Raw genomic sequence first — 21,698 nt, forward strand, 5'->3', positions numbered from 1 at the left:
CAGAGTGCGAGCAAACAAGCTGTACCAAGTTTAAGTTTGGCATACCTATATATAATTTTCAGGCAAAGTGTGAGGCTGGGACAAGGTTTGTCTGCTCTAGGGAAGCATTGTGACAGGGGTATCAGTTACAGAGTTCATGTACCACCCATTTGGATTCAGAGATGATACGTCAGAATTTCCTACTTCTGAACAAATCAAGTTTTAGACAGATAGGGGATGATTTTTTAAAAGGTATATGCAAGAAAGAGGAGGCTAAAGTGCAGCAAGAATATGCTGGCGATGCCTCGCTGAAAGGGGAGCCCAGTCACCCCAAGAAACAGGGGCTGCTAATTCACTGGGGGAATAAAGATCCCAGAGAGCCTGGGAAAAACAAACAGGTCCTTCTGGGGAGTGAACTGTTTTTCAGGATTCCTTGGCAGGCAACCAGCCACTCTGCTTTGTAAGGTCTTGTTCTTCCTTGCAAGGAGGAAAAAAATAACTGAAGGGTTCCCGGTTTATTGAATAAGGTCATCATAATGCCCTCAAAAAGACCAGTGCCGCTGCTCCTCATTGTGAGAGCTATGGGGTGTAGCTGCACATTACAGGTGCTTGAATAAACAATATTACCACTTTCAGGAGAGGAGAAAATATATAAAAGACGAGCCTAATGACTTCAGCCCAGCCAGCTTTTCCCCCACTCTTCACAACCCCCCTTCCCGCATCCCAGACAGCCTCCAACCCAATACCACTGCCTGTCTCCGAGTGCGTGACAGCGGAAAAAGGCCTTTTCTCCCACAGGAACAGCCAGTGCAACCCAGATAGGCTGTGGGGAGGTTTAACCCCTTCACTGGCTGGCCACATGCTGTATACCATCACGGGAATGCTGTGCCACATATGTATCTGTTTCCTGAGCTACACATATTTTTTCTTTTACTTACCTTCCCCATTCCAGCATGTGCATGTCCCAGCTTGACCACTACAGGGAAATTCGGAGTTGTGAGCTGAAAGACAAAAGAAGGACATCCTCATTAGTATTTCTTTCCAGCCATTGTATTTGAAATAATTTACTTTTCTTTAGTAGCTTTTATCCCCTTCCTGGATGCTGATGGGAGGATAAAAAGGTCAAATAAAGATTGTCCAGGTGGTAGGACCATAAGCAAATAGCTCTTCACTGGGACCCATATGATCAGAAATGGAGGCCAGGCAGAATTCCTCAGATCTGACCCACTTTTGCTGCCTGATAGCAGTAACTTCTAAAACCCTCTTGTTTTTTCTCGTTGCTTTTCCCATTCTGAACATATGAATGTGTGCACACTCATATGCATGTAAAAAAAAGCTGCACCTGCAAGCTTGAGTAAGTGAACACTTTCAGATGCTGAAAACATCCCATTTGTGAGAAAGACAAGGGTTGTTTGTTTTTTTCCACACAGGCTGCTTTGGCCTTTAAAGTGAGTGTGAGCAGTCCCTCAGCAGCTCCCATTCCTCTCCCGTCAGCAGTGGTGGGTGCAAGGGGAGAGGGAACAGGGGTCAACCCTTGGGTATAACTCACAAAGTCCACCTATTCATAAAGCCTCTTCCTCTCTTCTCTAACTTCAGGGGTGGGTATAGGGAATAAAAGAGAACAAAGAAGGGTTGGAGTCAGCAATAAAAATAGAAAAAATTATGTCATGTCTTCTCCCTGGCTTGCGTGATGTTTACATTGGGCAGGGTCCTGCCATCTGAGCCACGCAAGTGCATCTTAACGCACATGTGGGATTTTACTTGGAGAACTGCAAGTATCCTCTCTGCCTTCTATTCCCCAGTTTCATGCTCATGCAAGGATTCACTTGGAGCGGTTGGGTAAGAGCTGGGTGGCTGGACTGGTAGGAAGTGCATGTGCCAGGAGTAACCAGGATATGTATACCACACCTCCCCTACACAGTGGTTGGTCCATTTCTATGCCTCTGCTTGACATTCCTGTGATCTTCATCTTGTCCTGTGCTCCTGATTCTTGTGATCTGAATGCTATCCCTTCAGTACATAACCTGTTATTTTTTATTGCATATTTCATTTTCTTTAATAGGAGTTCTTTTAAAAGACATTTTTGTCTTTACCTAAATGCCTGAAGTGATGAGCTCTATTCATTAAGCAGTTAACCTGGAGATCTGGCAATGGGAGGGAGTTGAAGTTTGACAGATAAATGGCTCTCCTATTTATTTAAGTTTGAGAATAGATAAACAAATTGTTCTTGTGCTAATTACCAATTGTCTGCATGGACAGGCAGGTGCTACGCCCTAAAGATAGAATGGTGCTGCAGTCTCCATCTGTGGCAGCTCACTATAAATAACAAAATTAGTAATGAACACTGATATCTTTTGCTATTCAGCTGCTTATGTAAAGAAATATCACAGGAGAAGGGAACAGTGAGTGCATCACGTTCTCAAACAACCTGTGTCACTTGTGAAGACCTTCTTCAGACAGAAAGCTGAAGGATCCTCTTCAGACCACAGAAGGGCACACAGCTGCAATAAATCACAGTCTTGGCACAGGCAGGGACCAGCACCCGCTGTTTCAGAAGAAGAGGCAAGAGATGATTGTGATAGGTGGCCATCCTGAAGCCCCATAGTTAAGCATACGTCCAGGCACATGAGTTTGTGCTCTATTTCACCTTCGCCTCTCTAATTCATTGTAAGAGCCCTAAACTTAATTTGCTGCTGGCATAAATGAATCAAATGGAGGACTGCACCTGAGGCTTACTGAAGATTGGGCTGCGGATGGACCGTGCCAGGCCTTTAATGCTGGAAGATGAAAGGTAACTTAGTAGTTAGGGCACCCACCTGCTCAGGCTCTGGGAGACCTGACTCACTTCCCAGCTCTGTCATCCATGCCCCATGCACACTGTTTGAGCCAAAGCGCTTGCAAGACCCAGCCTCTGTTCCCTGTTTGTGAGCGGAGGCGGCAGCTGTTGCTGCTGCACAGGAAAAGCAAGCTGCATGCTGCGAGCCGGCCTGATACCCTGGCAAGGAGGCCAAATAAGTGTTTGGGATAGATAATGTTATATCACCAGCTCAAAGCAGCCAGAGGCAGGAAGCGATGTCTCTGCTGCCCTGTTTGTGTACCCTACCTGCGGGTTTTGCTGAGGGAGCCTGGCTCGAGCGTGGGGCCCAGGAGTGGGAAGCATCTGTTTTCCTGTGTACATGCAAAGAAAGTTTGGGATCCAATAAACAACCCAAGTTTACTGCTAGCCTGGAAGAAACCACCGGCAATGACAACACTCTGCTCAAACGTCTCCCCTTCTCTTTGCTTCTTGGAAACATGAGCTCAGCTTTCTTGGTAAGGCTTGGCCTCATCCCGTGTAGGGGTGACCAGCTGGTGCCAAAGCACACTGGAGTCACAAGCCACTTGGGCTGGCCATAGTGCCTGGGGCTTGGGGTGAAACACAGATCCAGACTCTGACTATGCAGCAGCCTCGCTGGGAAAGCTGCGGCTCCGGGGAAATGCTGGCGCATGGTTTGCCAGGAGTCTGCTTCTGCCACTGAAACCCCACCAAATTTCCATGCACGTGAACCTGCCTTATGGAGGAACCAATGAGAGAGAGCAGCACGTACACTTAGCTGCATTTTGTAATGGGTTAATCTAGTGACAACGGAGTGCCCTTAGTCTGTGCTGAAGTTAAGCGGAATCAAAAGCTCTCGATAGTCCACAGGACTAAAGCAACCAGAGTCCACAACCACCAAATAATGGAGCTAGGAAGGCCTTGCTAAAGTGGTGGAAGCGGGCTGAACTCCACCGCAGTCAAGGGAGATATTGCCAGCTTCCACCAGAGTCTTGCTGGGACCCAATTCCCATTTCTGTTGCTAATAAAGTGGCCAGCAAGCATACTTGGCAAGCACCCAGATGGACAGGGAAGCCGAAGGAAGGGAGAATGTATTATACACGCCACCATGAGGCAATTCACACACATACATGGTGAGAAGTCCTGGGGGTGGCCACAGCCACCACCAGGGCAGACCCCTGAGATGAGTATTTACACATATTAGTCATAGATTTGCTGGGAAAGACGATGCTTACAATCAAAGGATAGCACCAGAGTTTAATAAGAAAAGCATGTTTTTACTGAAATCATGCAAAGAAATATGTTTGTGTCTTTCTATGTGTTTGTTTATGTGTTGTAAGGGCTCTTTTTTCTTAGAAAAACACATTGATGCTTTTAAAATGTGCACGAACTGTTGACAGGGCTGGTATAGATGATGTCTGCGGGTTTTGGGATGGGACTGTAGCACTGCAGCTAGTTCAGTGATCAGATGCAGGGTGTTAGTTCATATGCATAACTCAACCCTTTGAATTAAAATCCTGTAAATGTATTCCCAGATGTTGTCACACGAAAGCCTTGAGATGGCAAGGTTTACATATGTGACTACAGCTCAAGCAGGAGTTTGAATCCTGAATTAGGAACTCGGCAAAGCCATCTTTGGTAGGAGGGAAGGGAGAGTCATGAAGTTATTTCCAACTTACAACACTGGTGGCCCAAAGTATATAATTTTAGCCCCTGATTTTAAGGGCTCTGCTCTGTGTGTAGTGTCACTGCAAAGATCATTTTGCAGTTAATCAGTATTTTGACGCTGGTGTGTAAAAGTGAGTGCCGGTATGCACACATTAGCCTCTATTTGAAAACACATGGCTGTAAACTATGACACTTTCTCCTTTCCCCTCTGCCCCTCCTGTCCAACAAATAATGAGGTTTTCAATACGTCTTGTAAATATATGAATATTTTCTGTATTTACTGCTGGTGGAGCAGTAGAACAGAGTTGGATATAAATTGATCTGAAGGGAGGAATCTTAGATGAAACCTGATCTATCCCATAAATACAATGCTTTCCACTCTTTTGTTTCACTGAGGCCCTCAAGAGAGATGCTGATCGTAGGTCTGTGGTTTTGTGTACTGACCTGTAGTCCATAAACAATGCAGAATGTCTCTTTTGATTTCCTTCTGCCATGTTTAGTTTTGTGCATTAGTTCACATTACCCATCTCATCATCTCATACAATGCAGTTCCAGTTTCCAGTATTATTCTTTCTTCTGCAAAGCCTTCCCAGTCAATGCTAAAATGAATAGTCCAGGGTGCAATGTCATCATGGATAATATTAGGAAGGATTTGGGGAGATGGGAGATGAAGACATTAAAACTTTGGTCTCTTGGCACCAGTATTGTATTCCCATAGCATCGAGTGTTTTCAATCAGGCCAGAAGCCCCCATAGCACAAGGTAGTGTAATTTTTGCTTCACCCTTCCCCCAGAAGTAATACTGTGAATTTTTCAAGCTTTTATACTCTAAAACTGACCTTTCTGTTTATTTAGCTGCCTTAACTTCTATAATGACAAAGTCTGTTCTGGGTGGGTACCTAATGGATTATGGGAATGTTGTTCATGCACTTGAGAGCTAAATGTTGAAAGTAATGTGTGTGGCACTTCCCTGGTATCAATTAAGTTGGAGGAGCAGTGAATATATATGATTTCCTCTAAAAGCAAGCAAGCTGATTCAAACCTACAGGAAAGTAATGATGTCATGACATGATGTCATTGTGTTTATGGAACTATCTTACTGAAAATCTGAGCTGAAGGTCAGCACTGGTTGCATGCCAGCCTTGCCAAGCATGGCAAAGTCAGGGCTGCATAGTGAAATACGGAGGAGAAGCAGTAGTGTTCCCTATTATTCACTTACCCGCTCACGAGTTGACATAATCACCAACTGCATGCAGCATGGCTCACTCAGTGGATTAATACTGTGGCCCCATGGAGGTTTGTGGTGGCCAATGACTATGACAGACAAGTCCTTCCCTTCTGCTGTTTACTAGATCAGAAATAGTGTAAGAAACAACAAGCAACGAAGGGAGAACATGTTGAACAATAAGAGTTGCCAGCATTAACATCTGTGCTCTATTAAAGACATGTGATACGGATTCCTTTAAAATGCACACGTGTGTATTCATTACTGTATTATAATTATAGCACAATGAAGAAAAAATCATTAGCTGGGGAAAGAGGGCCTATGCTTCCAAGCCAGCTGAAGTAAATCCTCAGGAGGAGTAGGTATCCTCAGGGGTCTCCAGAGGAAGGAGGAGATAGGGGTTATGATGAGAAAAGTGATGAGATACTTGTGACAGGAGGAGTTCAATAACAGCTGGATCAAGACAGCATTGTACAAGGTAGGACCTGAAGCAGTATGGAGATTGATAGATGTGATGGCAGCTGGAATACAACAGTGCTCCTTCCAGCAAAAGAGGAGACAGCATATCAGTTTAGGATGGGTTAACTTTTACAGAGATTTACTGAGCTGGGGTGATGAAATCAGTGCTGTGGACGAGGTGGATGATTTAGTCCACAGTAGTTTTAGTAGTCTGAAAGGAGGCTTGTAAAATCGAACAGGAATAATGCACACTTAATGCAAAGCACTGTGAGGGCAGAGGCCAAAGTTTTAGCATGCAAGCAAGTTTTGGAGGTGGCATAAAGAAGAAGCAAGAAGGAGGCTGCTGATTACAAGGTTTTGGGGGAGAAAAAACATTCAATAATTTGAAGGGGTCCTCACTGCTGCAGGCCTGGATATCTGTGAGAGCAATGGGAGGACCGGGACTGAGTGCAGAGCAAAGCGTTAGATTTAAGATGCTTTAGATGGATGGACTTTTCATTTTATTTAGCACTGAAGCTGAGACCTCCAGCTTCAGATAGGAATGAACATAGCAAGTAACTAGATGGAGATACAGAATAAATTAATTTGTGCTACTAACTGAAGTCAGCAGTGCCGTAGGGTGTGAAGATCCTTCAGGGTGGTAAAAAAATTATCCTTTGATTCTATTATTGCTTTTAAAAAGCACAACACAAAAAAAAAAAAAAAGAAAACCCAACAGCAACATGACTTAGTCCCCACATCCTTGAGTATACAAACCACAAGCCAATATTTCAGGGCTCATAACACTTGCTGTGGTTAGAACTGGTCATGGAAGTGAGTGGAAAGGGTTAAGCATGAAACGGAACTTTTTGTCATTAATTCCACCTCTAATGTTACTTAACTTCTCCTTTATTTGAGACAGGATGCTTTTGGGTTCCCAGTGGTCCCCCTCAGCATTTGGAGGATAACAGTGTGAGCATTTGATATTATTCTCATTCCCTTGGAGCTTCAAGTGTGAGAATTATATGAATGTATCCAGACAAGCAGATGCTCAGCAAAAAAATAATATAGTATGTGTGTGTATGCGCACGTGTGTGCTTGTATTCACACACATATCTAGCAGTCCTGGTCAATAAATCCCCATTACCACATCTGAAAATACAGGCAAGTTTTTTAAAGGTTGTTATGAGTACGTAGAAAAGTTTAATTTCTTAATGCGTAGTGCTCGCTTAGCCAGTATTTTGCAGTGTTGCCTTTAGGGAAGCCTCTTGTCTTTCCTTGCTTGCTAGGAGACTGAATACATTCCCCCAACTCCTGATGTTGAAAAACTGTTTAAATATTTTTTGCGGGATGCAGTGGAACAGAAGAAGAAACTCTTGAGTTTCCTTTCCCTCCTGACCTGAATTGGGTACCTTTTGCTGTGTTTTTCTCTAATTAGAAAATTCCGTTCCCCATGTAAACACATTGCAGAGGGAGAGACGGTGAACAGCAGTTGTTGACAGGGTGGTGAACTCTCTAGGAATTTTCTTTTGATGGGTTACCTTTGGAAAAACTGTAGTGCCTAAGCTGTGATAGAAGATACAGGAAGGAGACAGAGAGGAAAAAATGCTTTATGAAGTTATGCTGGAGTCTTCAAAGCCATTTCTCTTCCAAGAACCCCTAAGGTTCACAAGACATTGGCTGACAGAGCTCTCTCTTCACTCGGAAGGCTTGACTGTTCCTTTTTTTGGGCAAACTCCGAATTCTCACTGATTTCAAAATGAGCAGCATGGGGTTTCTTTTGAGAGAACAAAACTTCCCTGAACTTCACAGTGGAAAACAACCTTCAGCAACAGGCACTGCAGGAGTAATTAGGTCTCACTGAAGCCAGTCATTCCCCTGTTGCTGCTGGTCTCTAACCTCACCATGCAGTCTGCTGCAGGTGTTTTCCTGTCTCCAAAGGGCAAAGTGAATACAGTTCTCACCCCAGCTTTTACGCAAAGTGAAGCTGCGTGCCCTGACTGCAAACTCGAGAGAATCACACACAACTCCAAGGGCTTGGTCGTGCTTTCACAACCTTCTGTAGCACATTTGAGAGCAGTGCAGTTATGTCAGTGTAAAGTGAGAAGCAGGCCCTGGGCTTATTAGTACATTCATCGAGAAATACTCTGCCTGACACAGAAATGGCTCTGATGTTTTATTGTAAGTCCCATGCTGTTGTAATTGTGCCAATGAGCCTGTGCGGCCTTGGCTGACATTGCCATGTCAGACGCTGGCAGGAAGAGGGCCACAAGCAACGAGCCATGGATCCTGCCTGGTACAGGGAACGGGCTACCATGGTCCACTGGAACACCTGAAATACCCTCTGGGCTCCTGAAAGCTGTTGGGCAATGGAACACCACCTCCTTCCTTCTTGCCATTCTTCAGCACTCAGAGCTATAGAAATAGCAGCACAGAGAACCAGGCAGTCACAGCTGGACTTTTTTGAAAGATCCCTGTTTTATTTTTACACTTTTTAAAAAGCACAGCTGGTAATCTTGATTAATGCTCCAGAGCATAAGGGACTTCCGACATAAAGAAGAACGAGGAACATGAGAAGTGTCACCCTGCAGCTGGCATCTCAGGCTACATCTATGCTAGTAAATAGAGCAATGCCATAGCAAGGACAACGGCCTTGAGTTGCCTATACTGTTAAATTGTTAGACTGATCTCTGGCATAGTCTGGCTCAAGCCAAATAGCCTTCTCCCAAACAATTCCCAAGCACAACATGGAAATCTTTAAGTCTGCAGCCATACCCCATAGGATACTTTGGAGGCTAAGAGAGTTTGATAGCATGGCTGGGGTTGGACCATGTCAGAGTTGCCAGACAATGGGCCCGGCACTGTATGGTTTGCTACTGTTAATGTAGCCTCAGTCTGTCTCACAGGATTGAGCAGGAGAGTAGTTTTTATCTCACATTATGCCCTATCTTTGTACGCTCCCACATTAGTGTTTTATTTCGGTTGTACAGATGAATGGTCTATCACATGTGGCCACATGTCATACCGCTCCCATATGATAATTTCCACTGACTAACTTTTTCAGACTGAATTCATAGTGGGTGCATTTTTCACCTACAGCTACAGATATTTACACCACCATTTCTTTTGTCCACTGACCTGGAAAGTCAGGTATTACCTCACATGAGAAATATTTATGCTATGGGCCCATTTTGTCCTATTTTACAGCCAGATCTTATTTTCAGCATTTTGAGCCCTTAGGCTTATGCAGGAATTCAAATACTTCACTTATGTGGCCTGGCAGTGAGATACACATCCCCTGCTTTTTGTGCTCTGGGACATAATAGTGGGGAGTAAGTGTCTCCAAAGCTCTGTTCTGTGGACCTACCTCCTCCATGGGCTGCACATGGAGTTGAACACTGGCAGCGGCTTTTCTGAACCCTGAAGTTGTTGTGGAGTCTTTTGTAGGCACCTAGAGCAGGTGGGGGCCAAGTGTGAGCCTTGTTCTTCCTACATCCTCATTCTTGTGCTTCACAGTTTCAAGTTTCTATCTCCAGGTAAAAATCTTCTACGTTTATCCAGACTAATTTTTGCCTCATGTCAGAGACACTGAGGACTCAAAGGCAGCCATTGTATCCTATGATTGAATTAGCTCTGTGTCTCTTGAGATTTCTTAGGAACTTTCAAATTACATGTTTTTAGTAGGAGCCAAAAACTGTAGGAAGGGCTCTATTTCACCATCTCTCCAAATTCAGCAGTTGCTTGGGGAAGAAAAGGATGTCCCAAAGTGCAAACTTCACATTTTCAAAGCTAAAAGTGTCATGTTTCAATGATTCTGTGAATGAGCACTAATTGACTTTTTTTTTAATCCAAAGGGGAAATGAAATGCTTCCAAACTGTAAAAGGGAAGTTTTTCTGACATGAATTTTATTTCTCCATATTTCATTCTTGAGGCTTTCTGAGATTTTGACTTTGGGTTAGGGAAATAATCTGCAACCTTGAAACCTCTCAAGAGCTGAGAAAACCTTTTCCTACCTAGGTTTTAAGGGCATGAGCCCACAATGACACCACATGGGTATTTGTCTCCCTCTTGTGGCTTATTCCATGTGATAAGATACGACCCTGCTCCACCTGTTTGCTAAAGCCATTAGAGCTTCCAATGAAGTGGAAGAAACGCATTCAGTGAGTGTCCTGTGCGCCTATCCTATATGCAAACTTTGTCTGCGACCTCAGTGCTGAGGGACAACCTAGTTTGCCATTAGGAGTCAAAACCAGTAGGGGTGTCGAGCAGGCTCCACACAGGACATAGGCAGAGTTATTTTCAGCAGGGCCTGGCTTCTGTTTACAACTTTCCCAGCTGTAACGAGAAAGAGCCTCCTGAAGTGAATGCATTCAGAGGAAAACAGAAGAAACCACTGTGTGGATCAGCCTTTTTCATCTCGCAACCACCACCTCGGTCAGCGGCATTTTTCCCCTGCTGAGCACACACATTGATGTACCGCAGGCTGCAGCGGCCAGGAATGGCAAGCAGCAGGAAGCAGAGAAATTCCTTTTGGAGTAACACATAGACCCTCTTCTTTAGCTTGGGCAAGCCCGGAGCAGCAAAGGATGCTGCGGTCTCCGTGAGCCCACTCCTTCTGTTTTGTCTAGAGAGAAAAGGTTCGCCCTTTACTGGAAAAAGAGGTGGAGACCTGAACTGATTTCATCTGTGAGGCAACATCTCCACTTCTCTGGGATAAATGAGACAAATGTGAGTGAGCTGGTCCACGCCCAGTACAAGAAGGTATTTGTTTCTTTCCCAGGCACATTACTGAGGCTGTCATGGGATCCAGGTAGGATTTTGGAATGTGGGCAGAAACCCGCATGGAGGTAAATGGGCATGTGCCTGAAAGAAGGGCATTGGGCTTACCAGGGGAGCTCATGCCTGGCACTCTGGCTGGAGGCAGTGCCAGGCACAGGGGGTGATGCAAGAGGAGCAGAGGCACCACTTGCCTACGCTACCTGTTGTCACTGAACGCACTTCCTACCATCGCTGGATGAGCATTCTGCTCACTCACAGGCAAAGTCTGAAACTAGTCTGGAAAGATGGGTACTTGTTTTCTTATTACAATTCTACCTCTTTTCTTCCCATCAGACTTCGTGCCATTAAATCATTTTCCAAAACTGGTTGCTGAAGTCTTTTAGAGTGATCCTGGCTTCATTTCTCATGGAAGTAGTGCCAGAACCTCAGAAATGCAGCAGCTGAACTTCTCTGCTGAGCTTTTGTGCTGCACAAACAGTTGCTATCAAAAAAATATATAGACCAAACTTTAGGGGAGTGGGAGCTCCTTTTAAACAACAACAAAAAAAAATCTTTGCACTGAAAAAGAAAAAATGTTTGCTCTCTCAAAGAAGCTAAATCATACCCCAATCTGTTTAGGACTACTCAAAACCTGTAAGATAAAACTTAGTCTCAAGTGGGAGAAGCCAGCTGGGCTTTTCACTTTTTCTTGCTTTTGTTTCTTAAATTCTGAAATCAAAGAGAGTTTTGTATACACTTATCCTTGCAGGCTTCTCAACTGATGATGGGTTTTCACCCATCAGTTGTGGTTGGGACAATGAAGAAAACGTTCAAAACTTCCCGTGCAGAGGTGGCTCAGCTAATTCCATGCTCAGAGAGTAGCAGGTGTCCAGGCTGTGTGTCTGTACACTTTTGGACTTCAGTAGCAAGAATCTCCGATACTGGACCTTGAGGACAGAGTACTATTTCATATGCATTTCGTAGACAGCCCTAATTAGCTAAATTAGTTTGTCTGCATCATAAATGTAAAGCAGCGCACACTGGATTTGTCCCTAATTGTGGCATTGCTGTGGTGATGGGTTGCAGACTTTTTTTTTTTAACTTTCTCATTAGTACTTAGCTTTAGGCATTTGCGAGAAACCACAGCCTCCAAAAGCTCCCACTCCTGTCCTCTTAATTTTGACTCACAAGGTTTTAATGGATGAACAGAAAGCAAAGAAAGCCTTTGGTTCTCATACCATTCAGCGAACCTCCGGCTGGCACTGGCATTGTTTGGGAACCCTTGTGGGGATGAAAGCAAACTCTGTACAGATGTGGCCTCTTCTGAGACCGCTCTTTGAGGCCTGTTGATTCTCAGAACAAAAAGCACGTGAGGATGGTGACTGGCAGGGGATTTCCATGGAGCGCTCAAGTGAAGTTATTTTAAACTGATCCTGCACCACACAGGGCCAGCGATAGTCCTTGGTGGGAGGGGTTCCCAAAAGCATGAATGCTGCTGTGACCCTTCGTACACAATGAATTTTTCTGTAACCTCAGTGGGACCGGAGCTGGCATATCCGCTCCACACTGTGGGACACTGCGTGGTGATCCTCTGGGCCGATAGGCTCATGAAGCGCATCATGATTTGGGGTCCCTGGTTTGGAGCTGGGAAATTTGGAGCTGGGCAATTTAGAGCTGGATGAATGTGGCAGAAAAGCCACATGTAGACGGCTTATGCAGGGGCAGATCGGGTGTTTCTGTTCCCAGGACTTTCTAGGGAGGGAGAGGGGGGTTAGCATACATGGATCTGGCCGCTGTATATTTTTGGACCTTGGTCTCCATCCGTGAGAAGTTAATGGGGTGAAGCCATCTGGTTGGGTATCTCTGTGCCTGCTGTGAAGACATGCTCGCACTTATAACAAATCCTGTCCTTTCTTTCTCAACCCTCATGTAGGGAGTTTATGAGGCATGATATGCAAACCCTGCCCCATGAAAGGATTAACCGGCTCTCTGAAACGGGGAGTGGTAAATGGGGTCCCTCCTGAAACAAATCCCACTACGAGTACGACTGCTGATTAAATTGAGGCTTTGGATGGTAAAACTGTAACCAGGGCAGGAAATTCTATTACATCCATCAATCCAGCTGTCTGACTTCATGCAGCTAATGCTGTCCTGAGCTCATCACTATGGCAGCATGGCATCTCACACGTAAAGACTGAAGCCCTGGCCGCACTGAAGGCAATGGGAGTTAGCTCATTCATTTCGATGAGGCTATGGTTTCTTTCGCAATGTCTGGTAAAGAATGTTTATCTCAGATTCCTCTCCCACCCTGAGGTATTTTCACTGTTTTATTACTTGATGATGCAACTTTTAAGCAATCCTGTGAGGATGGCCTTTCGTGCCCAAAGTTGAGGCTGACCGAGAGTAGGAGGGCAGCCGAGAGGCTGCAGTTGGTCACCCAGCTTATGACGCAAAGTTCCAGGGGGATGTGGACCGAAGCTGCCGCAAGGCATCCCTGTGGCAGGGAGAAGCAAGCTCTTCCAGGAACTTGGAGCAGTGCTGGGAAAGCTCGGAGAGAGGGGAAATGCCTGACCTCTTCTTCCTTCTTGTCTCTTCCCACATGTCTGCAAGGTCTCAGCCGAGACCATTAAGGAAAGGTTGTGACTCTTCCCTCTAGGGTGGCACATCTCCGTACCACACCAGCGCTGGCCTGGGACCACGGGCTTCGTTTGCCCCAAAGTTTCCGTGTTGCCAAGGTAATGCTAGGAGACACAAATAATTTCTATATGTGGTTTCATTCTTTTATGCCATAAGCTAATTGCTTCCTTGTACCACAATATGTTCCAGCTGTTGGTCTTTATCTGTTTCTGGGTTTCTTCTGTCACTCTGGTACATGGGTAATTTAGAAATGATTCCCACATTTCCTCTTTTACATCAAAAGGAACAAGAAAACAAAAACACTTACAGGCAAAATCTGCTTGCTCCTAACTGTATTTCTCCATGTGAGAGGCTTCAAGATCAAATTCCCTGAAATATTACCTTTCAAAAGGGTTACTTTGCATTTGCTGATGCAGAGCAGGGCTTGCTCCTTGGTGACGCTGCACACGTAGAAGCCCAGACAGAACCAGGACAAGCTAAGCTGTGCAGTATGCAACAAACCCAGCTTTAATCTTTAACGTAGTGAGACTACTTGTCCAAGCTTACAAAGACTGCCTGGCTTGGGAGTGAGGGAGAATGAGGACCCTTTAGTTTGTGTGTAAAATTTAATGTGATCCTTCTGTGTCCCCACCAATAGATGACAGTAATTATATTGAATTCACTTCCTCATCCACTGGCCTGTTTTGAGAGGTGGTTAGGTGGTACACAGGACTAGATATCAGATTTTCAGAGCGGCAAGCAATCCGTGTAACAGGTGGATTAAACAGGTCCTTCTCCAAGCACAGCCTCAAAACATTTCCCAACACCCAAGAGGAAGATTACAATTAATATGCTGTCAAGATACAAAGTAACATATCAGTTTTAATCATTTTCAACTGCAAATATGTTATGAAAGGAAGAGAAGAGGTATAAGGAGTTGCCCAGAGAGGTGGGTGAACTTGGCAGTGAGATTCAAAGCTGACCTTTTCAAGAGCTGTATTAATCACTGGCTAAGCTAACATCTGACTTGTAACTTCAACAGAAGACAGGCTGCTGAGGACATGGGAAGAGGGAGGGAGAATTTTTCGGTGAATCAGGAGGAAGAAATGAAAACAGAAATGGCTGAATGGGATAGGTGTGAATTGCAAGTGAGCTGGCTAAATGGGGTGAAGCAGAGGCCATTTGCTTTAATTCAGCGTGAATATTACGGGAGGCAGATGCCCATGGACACCCTGATCCTTGGTTCCTACTGCTCCCGTTTCCTGACCGCTCTCCTTTGCTTACAGCTTATTGATGGGAACCAGAGACGTGAAGAATTAAATACCCAGGTGCAAACTGAACCAGCTCTGAACTTCAGTGACCTCTATTTCAGGCTCATTATTCTGATCTGTCTTGGGAGTGTCAGCTGGTGGCCAGAACTTTTCTCTCAACAGATAGCCAGCAAGAGAGGTTTACTGCATGACCATGTTATTCAAGAGCAGGGCGAGTTGCATCATGCAGCTTACAATGCTGTTGGACAATGTATCCAGCAATGAGCAGGGCAGATTTAAACTGTGCACGAAATTTTTATAATGAGTGGGGTTATACTGACTCCAGGTGACATTAAGAAAGCTTAGTGCTACTGCTATCCTTACCAATTCCTCTCTGTGAACATGATCAGACAAGCCAGTGGGGAATGGGTACTTCGGCCCTTCAGGTTATCCTTGGGGCATGGGCCTTGCTGTCAGGTTGGCTATGGGAAGTGTGTCATTTAGTGGAAGTCCATTTGGAGTATGGGGCCCAAAACTGGCACGTGTGTTGGCAGCAGTGCAAGGCTGGGACTCTTCCTCTTCTGTGACATGACAGCCCAGGCCCAGCTGGCGAGGCAAGGGATTGGCACCCTGAGCCCACATAGTGAACCTCATGTTAGATGTGTCTCAGCTACATTTGCAAAGAATGGTACAATGTATGTCAAGTGAAGAAAGGAGTTTTAGGCTGATAGAAGTGTGCCTACATTGGGACTTTGTGCAGGGAGAAAAATTGTAGGGCTGACCTGGCCTTTACACTGCTCTGGGACAGACGCAGGCAGCAGGAAGGGAGGAAGCCCCACAGATACCTTGGCCTTTTATAATGAGGGGCTTATACTGACTGTAGATGACATTGAAAAGCACTCTGTCTGAGCGCTGTCAGGAAATAAAGTAACAGCATAACCCCATCATGCATTAGCTCCTGCTCACCCTCTTTACTGCAAATACAGCCCGAGTTCCCAGGTTTGGAGAAATAAGGGCTTAGATCTAGGGTTCAACAGAGCTGATCGGTTTGAGAAAATGATTCAGCTAAAGCCAGCACTGACTGAAAAGAGAGGGCACCTCCTTTGGTAACTGCTACTCCAGTGCTTCCAGCTTAGGGCTGAGGTCTTCAATGTACTCGGCACCCTACAAAACCATAAGGCAAACATCCAGGCAAGACATGACTGGTGAATAAACAGGAAAGCAGACATGCGCGGGCGTAGTGGGAAGATGGTCAGCACAAATGAGCATACATCATGTTGTGATAGAAAATCATCGCTGCTCCTAAGTAGTTACCAGGCTAATCAGGGGTAGATCCTGCTAGTCCCGTTCTAAGACTGATTATTTGACAGAAATGTGAGAAACCATCACAGTGAAGCAGGTCCTTCAGCCATTCACACCACACTGAGTTTTCCCAGGAGTGCTGGCCAAGTGTGCTCAAGCCAGAGTTTCTGTCTTACCTAACCCACAGGCCTGGACCTGATCTGTAGTAAAACTCCCTGTGAGATTTCACAAACTCCTTAGCTTAGATGAAGTTTAAGGATGCAATGAAAGAACTAAGCTCTCCTTGAAGAGGAGTTCTTGACTTCCAGAATAAATGCCCAGAGTTTGGAAACTTGAGATCAGCATGTTTCTACTGATGAAAACTCAGTTTTGAGCATGATCTGACAGAGCTCTGACTTATTGCCTGTCTGGGTGTGGTGGAAAGTATATTTGTTTGCAAATCCATGCATTGGGAAGGACTTGCAGAGGTGTTTTTTTCTTGGAGACAAGATGACCTATTATCAATATATACAATTATAAATGAAACTTAGGGTATACTATGCTGAACGCTGTGCAGAATAAACTGTGCTTCAAGCATTTACAGTCAAAACAGAGATGAATGAGAATTATCTTCATTTTGGGAATGAAGAACTGAAACACTGGGAGATTAAGTGACTTGCCATGAATCAAACAGGCAATCTGTGGCAGAGCCAAGAATAAAATCCAGATCCCACTGAAGCAACCTAACCAGGAACATCCTTCCCATTGAATAGTTTAATTAACATAAATTAAGCAGCAAGTTGACTCAACATGTTTTTAATTTTACATGTGTACTTCAGAGAACACAATAATTGCATTTTATAAGCTAAAAATAAACAAACACCTACGTCTGTCAGAAAAACAACAGGCACACAGGAAAAATAGTTCAGCCCTTTATTATATTTGGTGTGAAGTGCTTTGTTAGGACTAAAATTGTGATGTGAAGTGAAGGAAGAAGGCAAAGAATTCTCTCCTTCTGCGCTAGTTTATTAGAATTAAAAATAACCCTTCATTTAGAAGTGTGCTGTCTGAGTGCCAGGGCTCTGTGTAAACAGAAGAGCCAAATGACGGATTCTTTAAGTACAGATCCTGTCAAATCCGCCACATCCTCAGTCAGCTCAGTGATGTTCAGCGGGCAAGAGGCAGAGCTGAGAATTTGCTAGCACCTAATATGTGCATTTGAAAGGGTCCAAAGATGGAAGGAGTCTGGAGAGCACCTGAGCCCTCCCATGCGCTGAAAGGGAAGATGAGAGCATAAGAGATACAATAGCAAATCCCAGTCAAGGGGAAGATGTCTTTTAAGCTCAACAACAAATCTGTCTAGTCTTTGAAGTTGGCTACGCCAGGCTTCATTCCCAGACAGCAGGGTGAGCATTCCTCTCTAAAATTAAGCCCCTGGCAATTGTTCCCCCCAGGAACAGGCACGTACTGAGTGTAGGAAAGCTACACATGAGTGACAATAGGATTTAAAGAGCAAGAGAGAGAGAGAGGAACTGATTTAGACCTCATGGGAACATTCACGGAGCCTTTTCTACATGCAAAACACTTGCATTGAATTAAGCTAAATCAATATAAGCCAGCTGGAAACTGATCAATGGGGATGGCGTTCACAAGCAAACAAGAGATTATTTGGCAGGGGCTGCATACCAGCTGAGGGCCACGTAGCCCCGGTCAGCACAGATTTACGGGGAAGGTCAAAAGGCAACAGCTTTTATGGTAACCACTCTTGCAACGCATGATGCAAGAACAGCTGCATGTCTGCACGCTACACTCCTCCCAGATCACAGTAACATCACCACCCCTGACAACAGAGTACTGAGCCTGAGGCAAGTGCCCCTGCTGATGAGAATATATATCAACTGGAGCTCGGTGCTGTGCTAGAAGGCTTATGTATCTCCTGGTCAGCCTAGAGCACACGCTGAACAACTGCAAGTCTGCCCCGTGCATGTTTTGTATGTAGATCAGCCTTTACTATTTTGGGGTCTCTTCTGCAACTCTTTTCCCACAGTTAAAGTGAAACTAGAAAATTTGGCAGACCCCTGGCTTTTGTCTACAGAGCTGAAAAGGCACAACACTCTCTTCCTGTGACATTGCTACCAGTACAACACAAACCCTGCTTTGATTTTCACTGGGGCGATTTTATGCACCTTTTTGTCTGTGAGAAATGACAGAAAAATGTCAGTAATATTTGATGCACCTGTGTTATGTCTAAGACTGCACTCTGAGGCAGAAACTTGGCAAACTGGAACCTGGTGGCTGCAGCCTTCCAGCGGCTGCTCCTGAGAAACTGCTCGTGTTCCACTCTGCTCTTCTTCCATGATCAAAGCTGGAAGACCTTATAAAATGAAGGCTGGTGCCCCATTTTAACATTTTCATTGTGCCTATAGGCTTCCATGTTGGTATCTCGTTTTGGGGAGTAGGTGCCATTCAGAAGGAAGGGAGCAGTGGCTTTCAGAAAGGCTGTGCCCTGCACATGGCATGACAGGATAGATCCCACTCCGGTGCCCAGGTTTATGTTACTTGCTGCTGAAGAGTTGGGAATGAGAGACTGAATAAAGCTGGCCTCTGTCACACTCCTTCAGTGAGATACTTCTCACCTAACATTAGACACCTATGAATCTCACTTTTACATCTGCAGCAGCCAGTCTGGACAAACTTTACAATCAGTGGAGAGAAATTGGGTGTTTCAGAGCCTGATTGTCCAAACCATTTGAGACACATACCTCAGGCTGAGAATAGCTGCTCCCCAAAAATGTCTGTATTTCTCCCCGCTGATGACAAAGACAGTGTTGGTGACCAGGTCAAATACACACACCTGCATAATACACATCTAGAGGATACACATCTGCATTTGGTTAGATGAGTCCTAGCCCTTGAATGAAATTGATTTTGAGCAACACCCTTGGTGCCCATAGGTAAAAAAAGCTAAGAAAATGCTCTGACTGGAAGAGTGGAGTCACTGAAAGCCTCACCTTACAGGAGCTGGCGCTCTCTGGGAGTATGGAGGGTAATTGGAGAAAGTGTAAACAGGGCTTTGTTGTCTATCAGCAGGTACTGGGGTCCAAGAAAAAGGAGGATCCTGGTTTGCTCTAAGGTGCTGGGGAGTGGTTTGCAGTGACTGTGCGTGGGTGTGTGGATACCCTGTGTCCTTCTGGCCTCCACTGCTAGTATGTTGCCCTCACTGATGGTGGGAAATGATGCTAAGTGACTCTTCAGCTGCTGAATGCTTCTATGACAGTCGGAGGTGGCTTTATTTTTGACAATAGCTGGTGCTGAAGTACTTGATGTTTCTAATAGTTTTGAATTAAGTCTGACATCTGAGGCTCACCAGGACACTGTATCACAGGAATTTGAAGAATACTGGCTTCCACATAAAAATGAAACATGTGAACCATATGCCATTAAACAGTACAATAACCAGGCAAAAATGCAGCAGAGTTTGTGGTTGTCAGGGGTTGAAGAGCCAAGCTCCTTGATTTTGAGGAGCTGAGTCTTTAGGAAGAGAGCAACCATGGCTGGAGCCTGAGACAAAGCAGTCAAAATCTACTGGAGGAGCCAGAGCTATTTTTTGGAAATGCAGTTAAAATTTGTCAGCCAAAGAGGAAATTATCTAGTTCAGTCTAAAACCTACATAAGACAGAGAGTGCTATCATGCCACAGAGGATGTAGGCTGTTACAAGAAAGGAGACTGGCAGCAGAATGGTACATTGAGCATGAAGCTGCTGTCCTCATAAAGCAGCACACAGATCTACAAACAACACAAGTCAGGACAATGACTGGTATTTGGAAAAACCTTCAAGAACCACAGCAATTTCTGTCACTTCCCAAGATAGGACAAAGAGGACAATAGTACCATGTCCTTAGATGACTCTTCATGGAACCGGTGAGCACTGCTGCAGAGGATTAAAGCACTGTCATCTAGAAAGCAAATGAAATGTCTGCGCCTTGAATGTGGATGTTGGTGCAAGGTAAAGTGTTGCCAGGAATGGGCACATTAGCATGGAAAGCAAAACCATAGGCAAATTGGCCATAAATAGGTGAAGGTCGGGACTTACTGTGGTGAGCTAATTCCTATTAGAGTTGTGACCAAACTCATGGGCAACTAGCAAATTGGAAGAAGTACAATTTATAATCACACCAAGGGAAAAAAATTATCCACGAATAAAAACATGCCACTCCCTTCATCTCATTAAAGAGGTAACTCACCAAAGAGGCAGAAGATCAAAACAATTGAAAAAGAGTTTGAGGATACCTTCCAAAGGAAAGGGAACCTGTTAAGGCTTGTTACATATACTGAAAGCACAGGCCAGTCAAGTGAAAACTCCCATGGCATGGGAACAGTTGGTCAGCTGACACAGTCTGGCATAAATTTCTTTGTGTCAGAGAAATTAGGTATTTATTTCACAGGCAGCCTTACTAGACAGTCATAAAGGTGATCATACCCATTTTTGCTAGATCTAGTCACCTGGCATAGCTGATGGCTAACACAGCACCTCAGTTTAGTGGCTCTGAAGAACAGTATGAGGCATTTTATTGCTAGTCCAAATTGATACTCAGTACAACAGGTTGGTAGAAAGCAATATCAAAATAAGAAACCACCCACTGGAAAAGAGTAAGGAGGTTAACTGTGACCTGCATTTAGCATTGTTAAATTACAGGACTGTACAGAAGATGAGTGGTTTGTCAGCTACAAAGATTTCCTTGAGCAGAAAATCTGAAGAAGTAAGAATGCCTGCAGTGTTAGAAACTGATGACACCAAAGCCTGGCGCATCTACAAAGAAACAGATGAGGTAAAACAAACCTTTAAGAACTGAGGTCTTGGAACCATCCACTCCTACATGAAAGCAAAGCAGATGATCTACACACACAACCCCCCCCACCCCAAACAAACAAAAAAAACCCAGTTGCAAGCAGTAGTGAGACCTGAAATGGTAGCCTTGAATTCATGATATTGTCATAACAAATGGGCATTTGATCTCTAAAAACACACGTGACCTCTCTGATTTTTAGAAGGGACAGAGAGGTGAAGATCACAAGGTCAGTTATTTTGCCCAGGAAGGGCTCAAGCAGGGGACGATCGGAGCTGGCTGAGGTAGCTGCATCCTAGATTACGGCACAGTAAGAATGAACAAACTCAGAAGTGCTCATCAGTAACTGTGCTGGTGTTTTTGCACTGATGGGGATTTTAGGAAGGTCCATGCAACTCTACAGGGTACCTCAGAAACTGACTGAATATTAGTTACTATGCTGCATACATGTATCTGGCATTCTATATTATGTTTTTGTTGGCACAGATGCATATGGAGAATTGTACTTTAAGAGGCTTTCCGAAAGCAAGTGCCAGCAGCAACTACCTTGATCATAGGCCCATGTTATGCATTGATGGACAGGAGAAGATCAGGCCCCAGTGAAGTGCACCTCCTTCAGATATGATCGCTCTAAATGATTTCTGAACAACAGGCACAGCTCATTCAGGAATACTGTTCACTGCCATTTAGGGAGAAAGTACTGGATCAGCTGGATGCAGCTGGATCAGGATAAGCATCTCCTGAAGTCAAAATAATTTTGCAATTACTCAGAAACTGATTGTGCTTTCATCACAATACTGATTGGCACAAAGATCACATA

The 21,698-nt window shown here is 44.6% G+C and overlaps 1 protein-coding gene across 2 annotated transcripts in view; it reads right to left on the reverse strand.

Annotated features, from left to right (window-relative positions):
- The window catches only part of SYN3 (synapsin III), a 186,327-nt gene that overhangs the window by 33,272 nt on the left and 131,357 nt on the right, over positions 1 to 21,698 (reverse strand). For both annotated transcript variants that reach the window (XM_009332980.1, XM_009332981.1), the window contains one exon: positions 918 to 980. In XM_009332980.1, coding sequence (XP_009331255.1) covers positions 918 to 980 — 63 coding nt within the window. The remainder of the gene's footprint in view (positions 1 to 917; positions 981 to 21,698) is intronic.

Source organism: Pygoscelis adeliae, unplaced genomic scaffold, assembly GCF_000699105.1.
Source record: "Pygoscelis adeliae isolate BGI_AS28 unplaced genomic scaffold, ASM69910v1 Scaffold38, whole genome shotgun sequence".
Lineage (NCBI taxonomy): Eukaryota > Metazoa > Chordata > Aves > Sphenisciformes > Spheniscidae > Pygoscelis > Pygoscelis adeliae.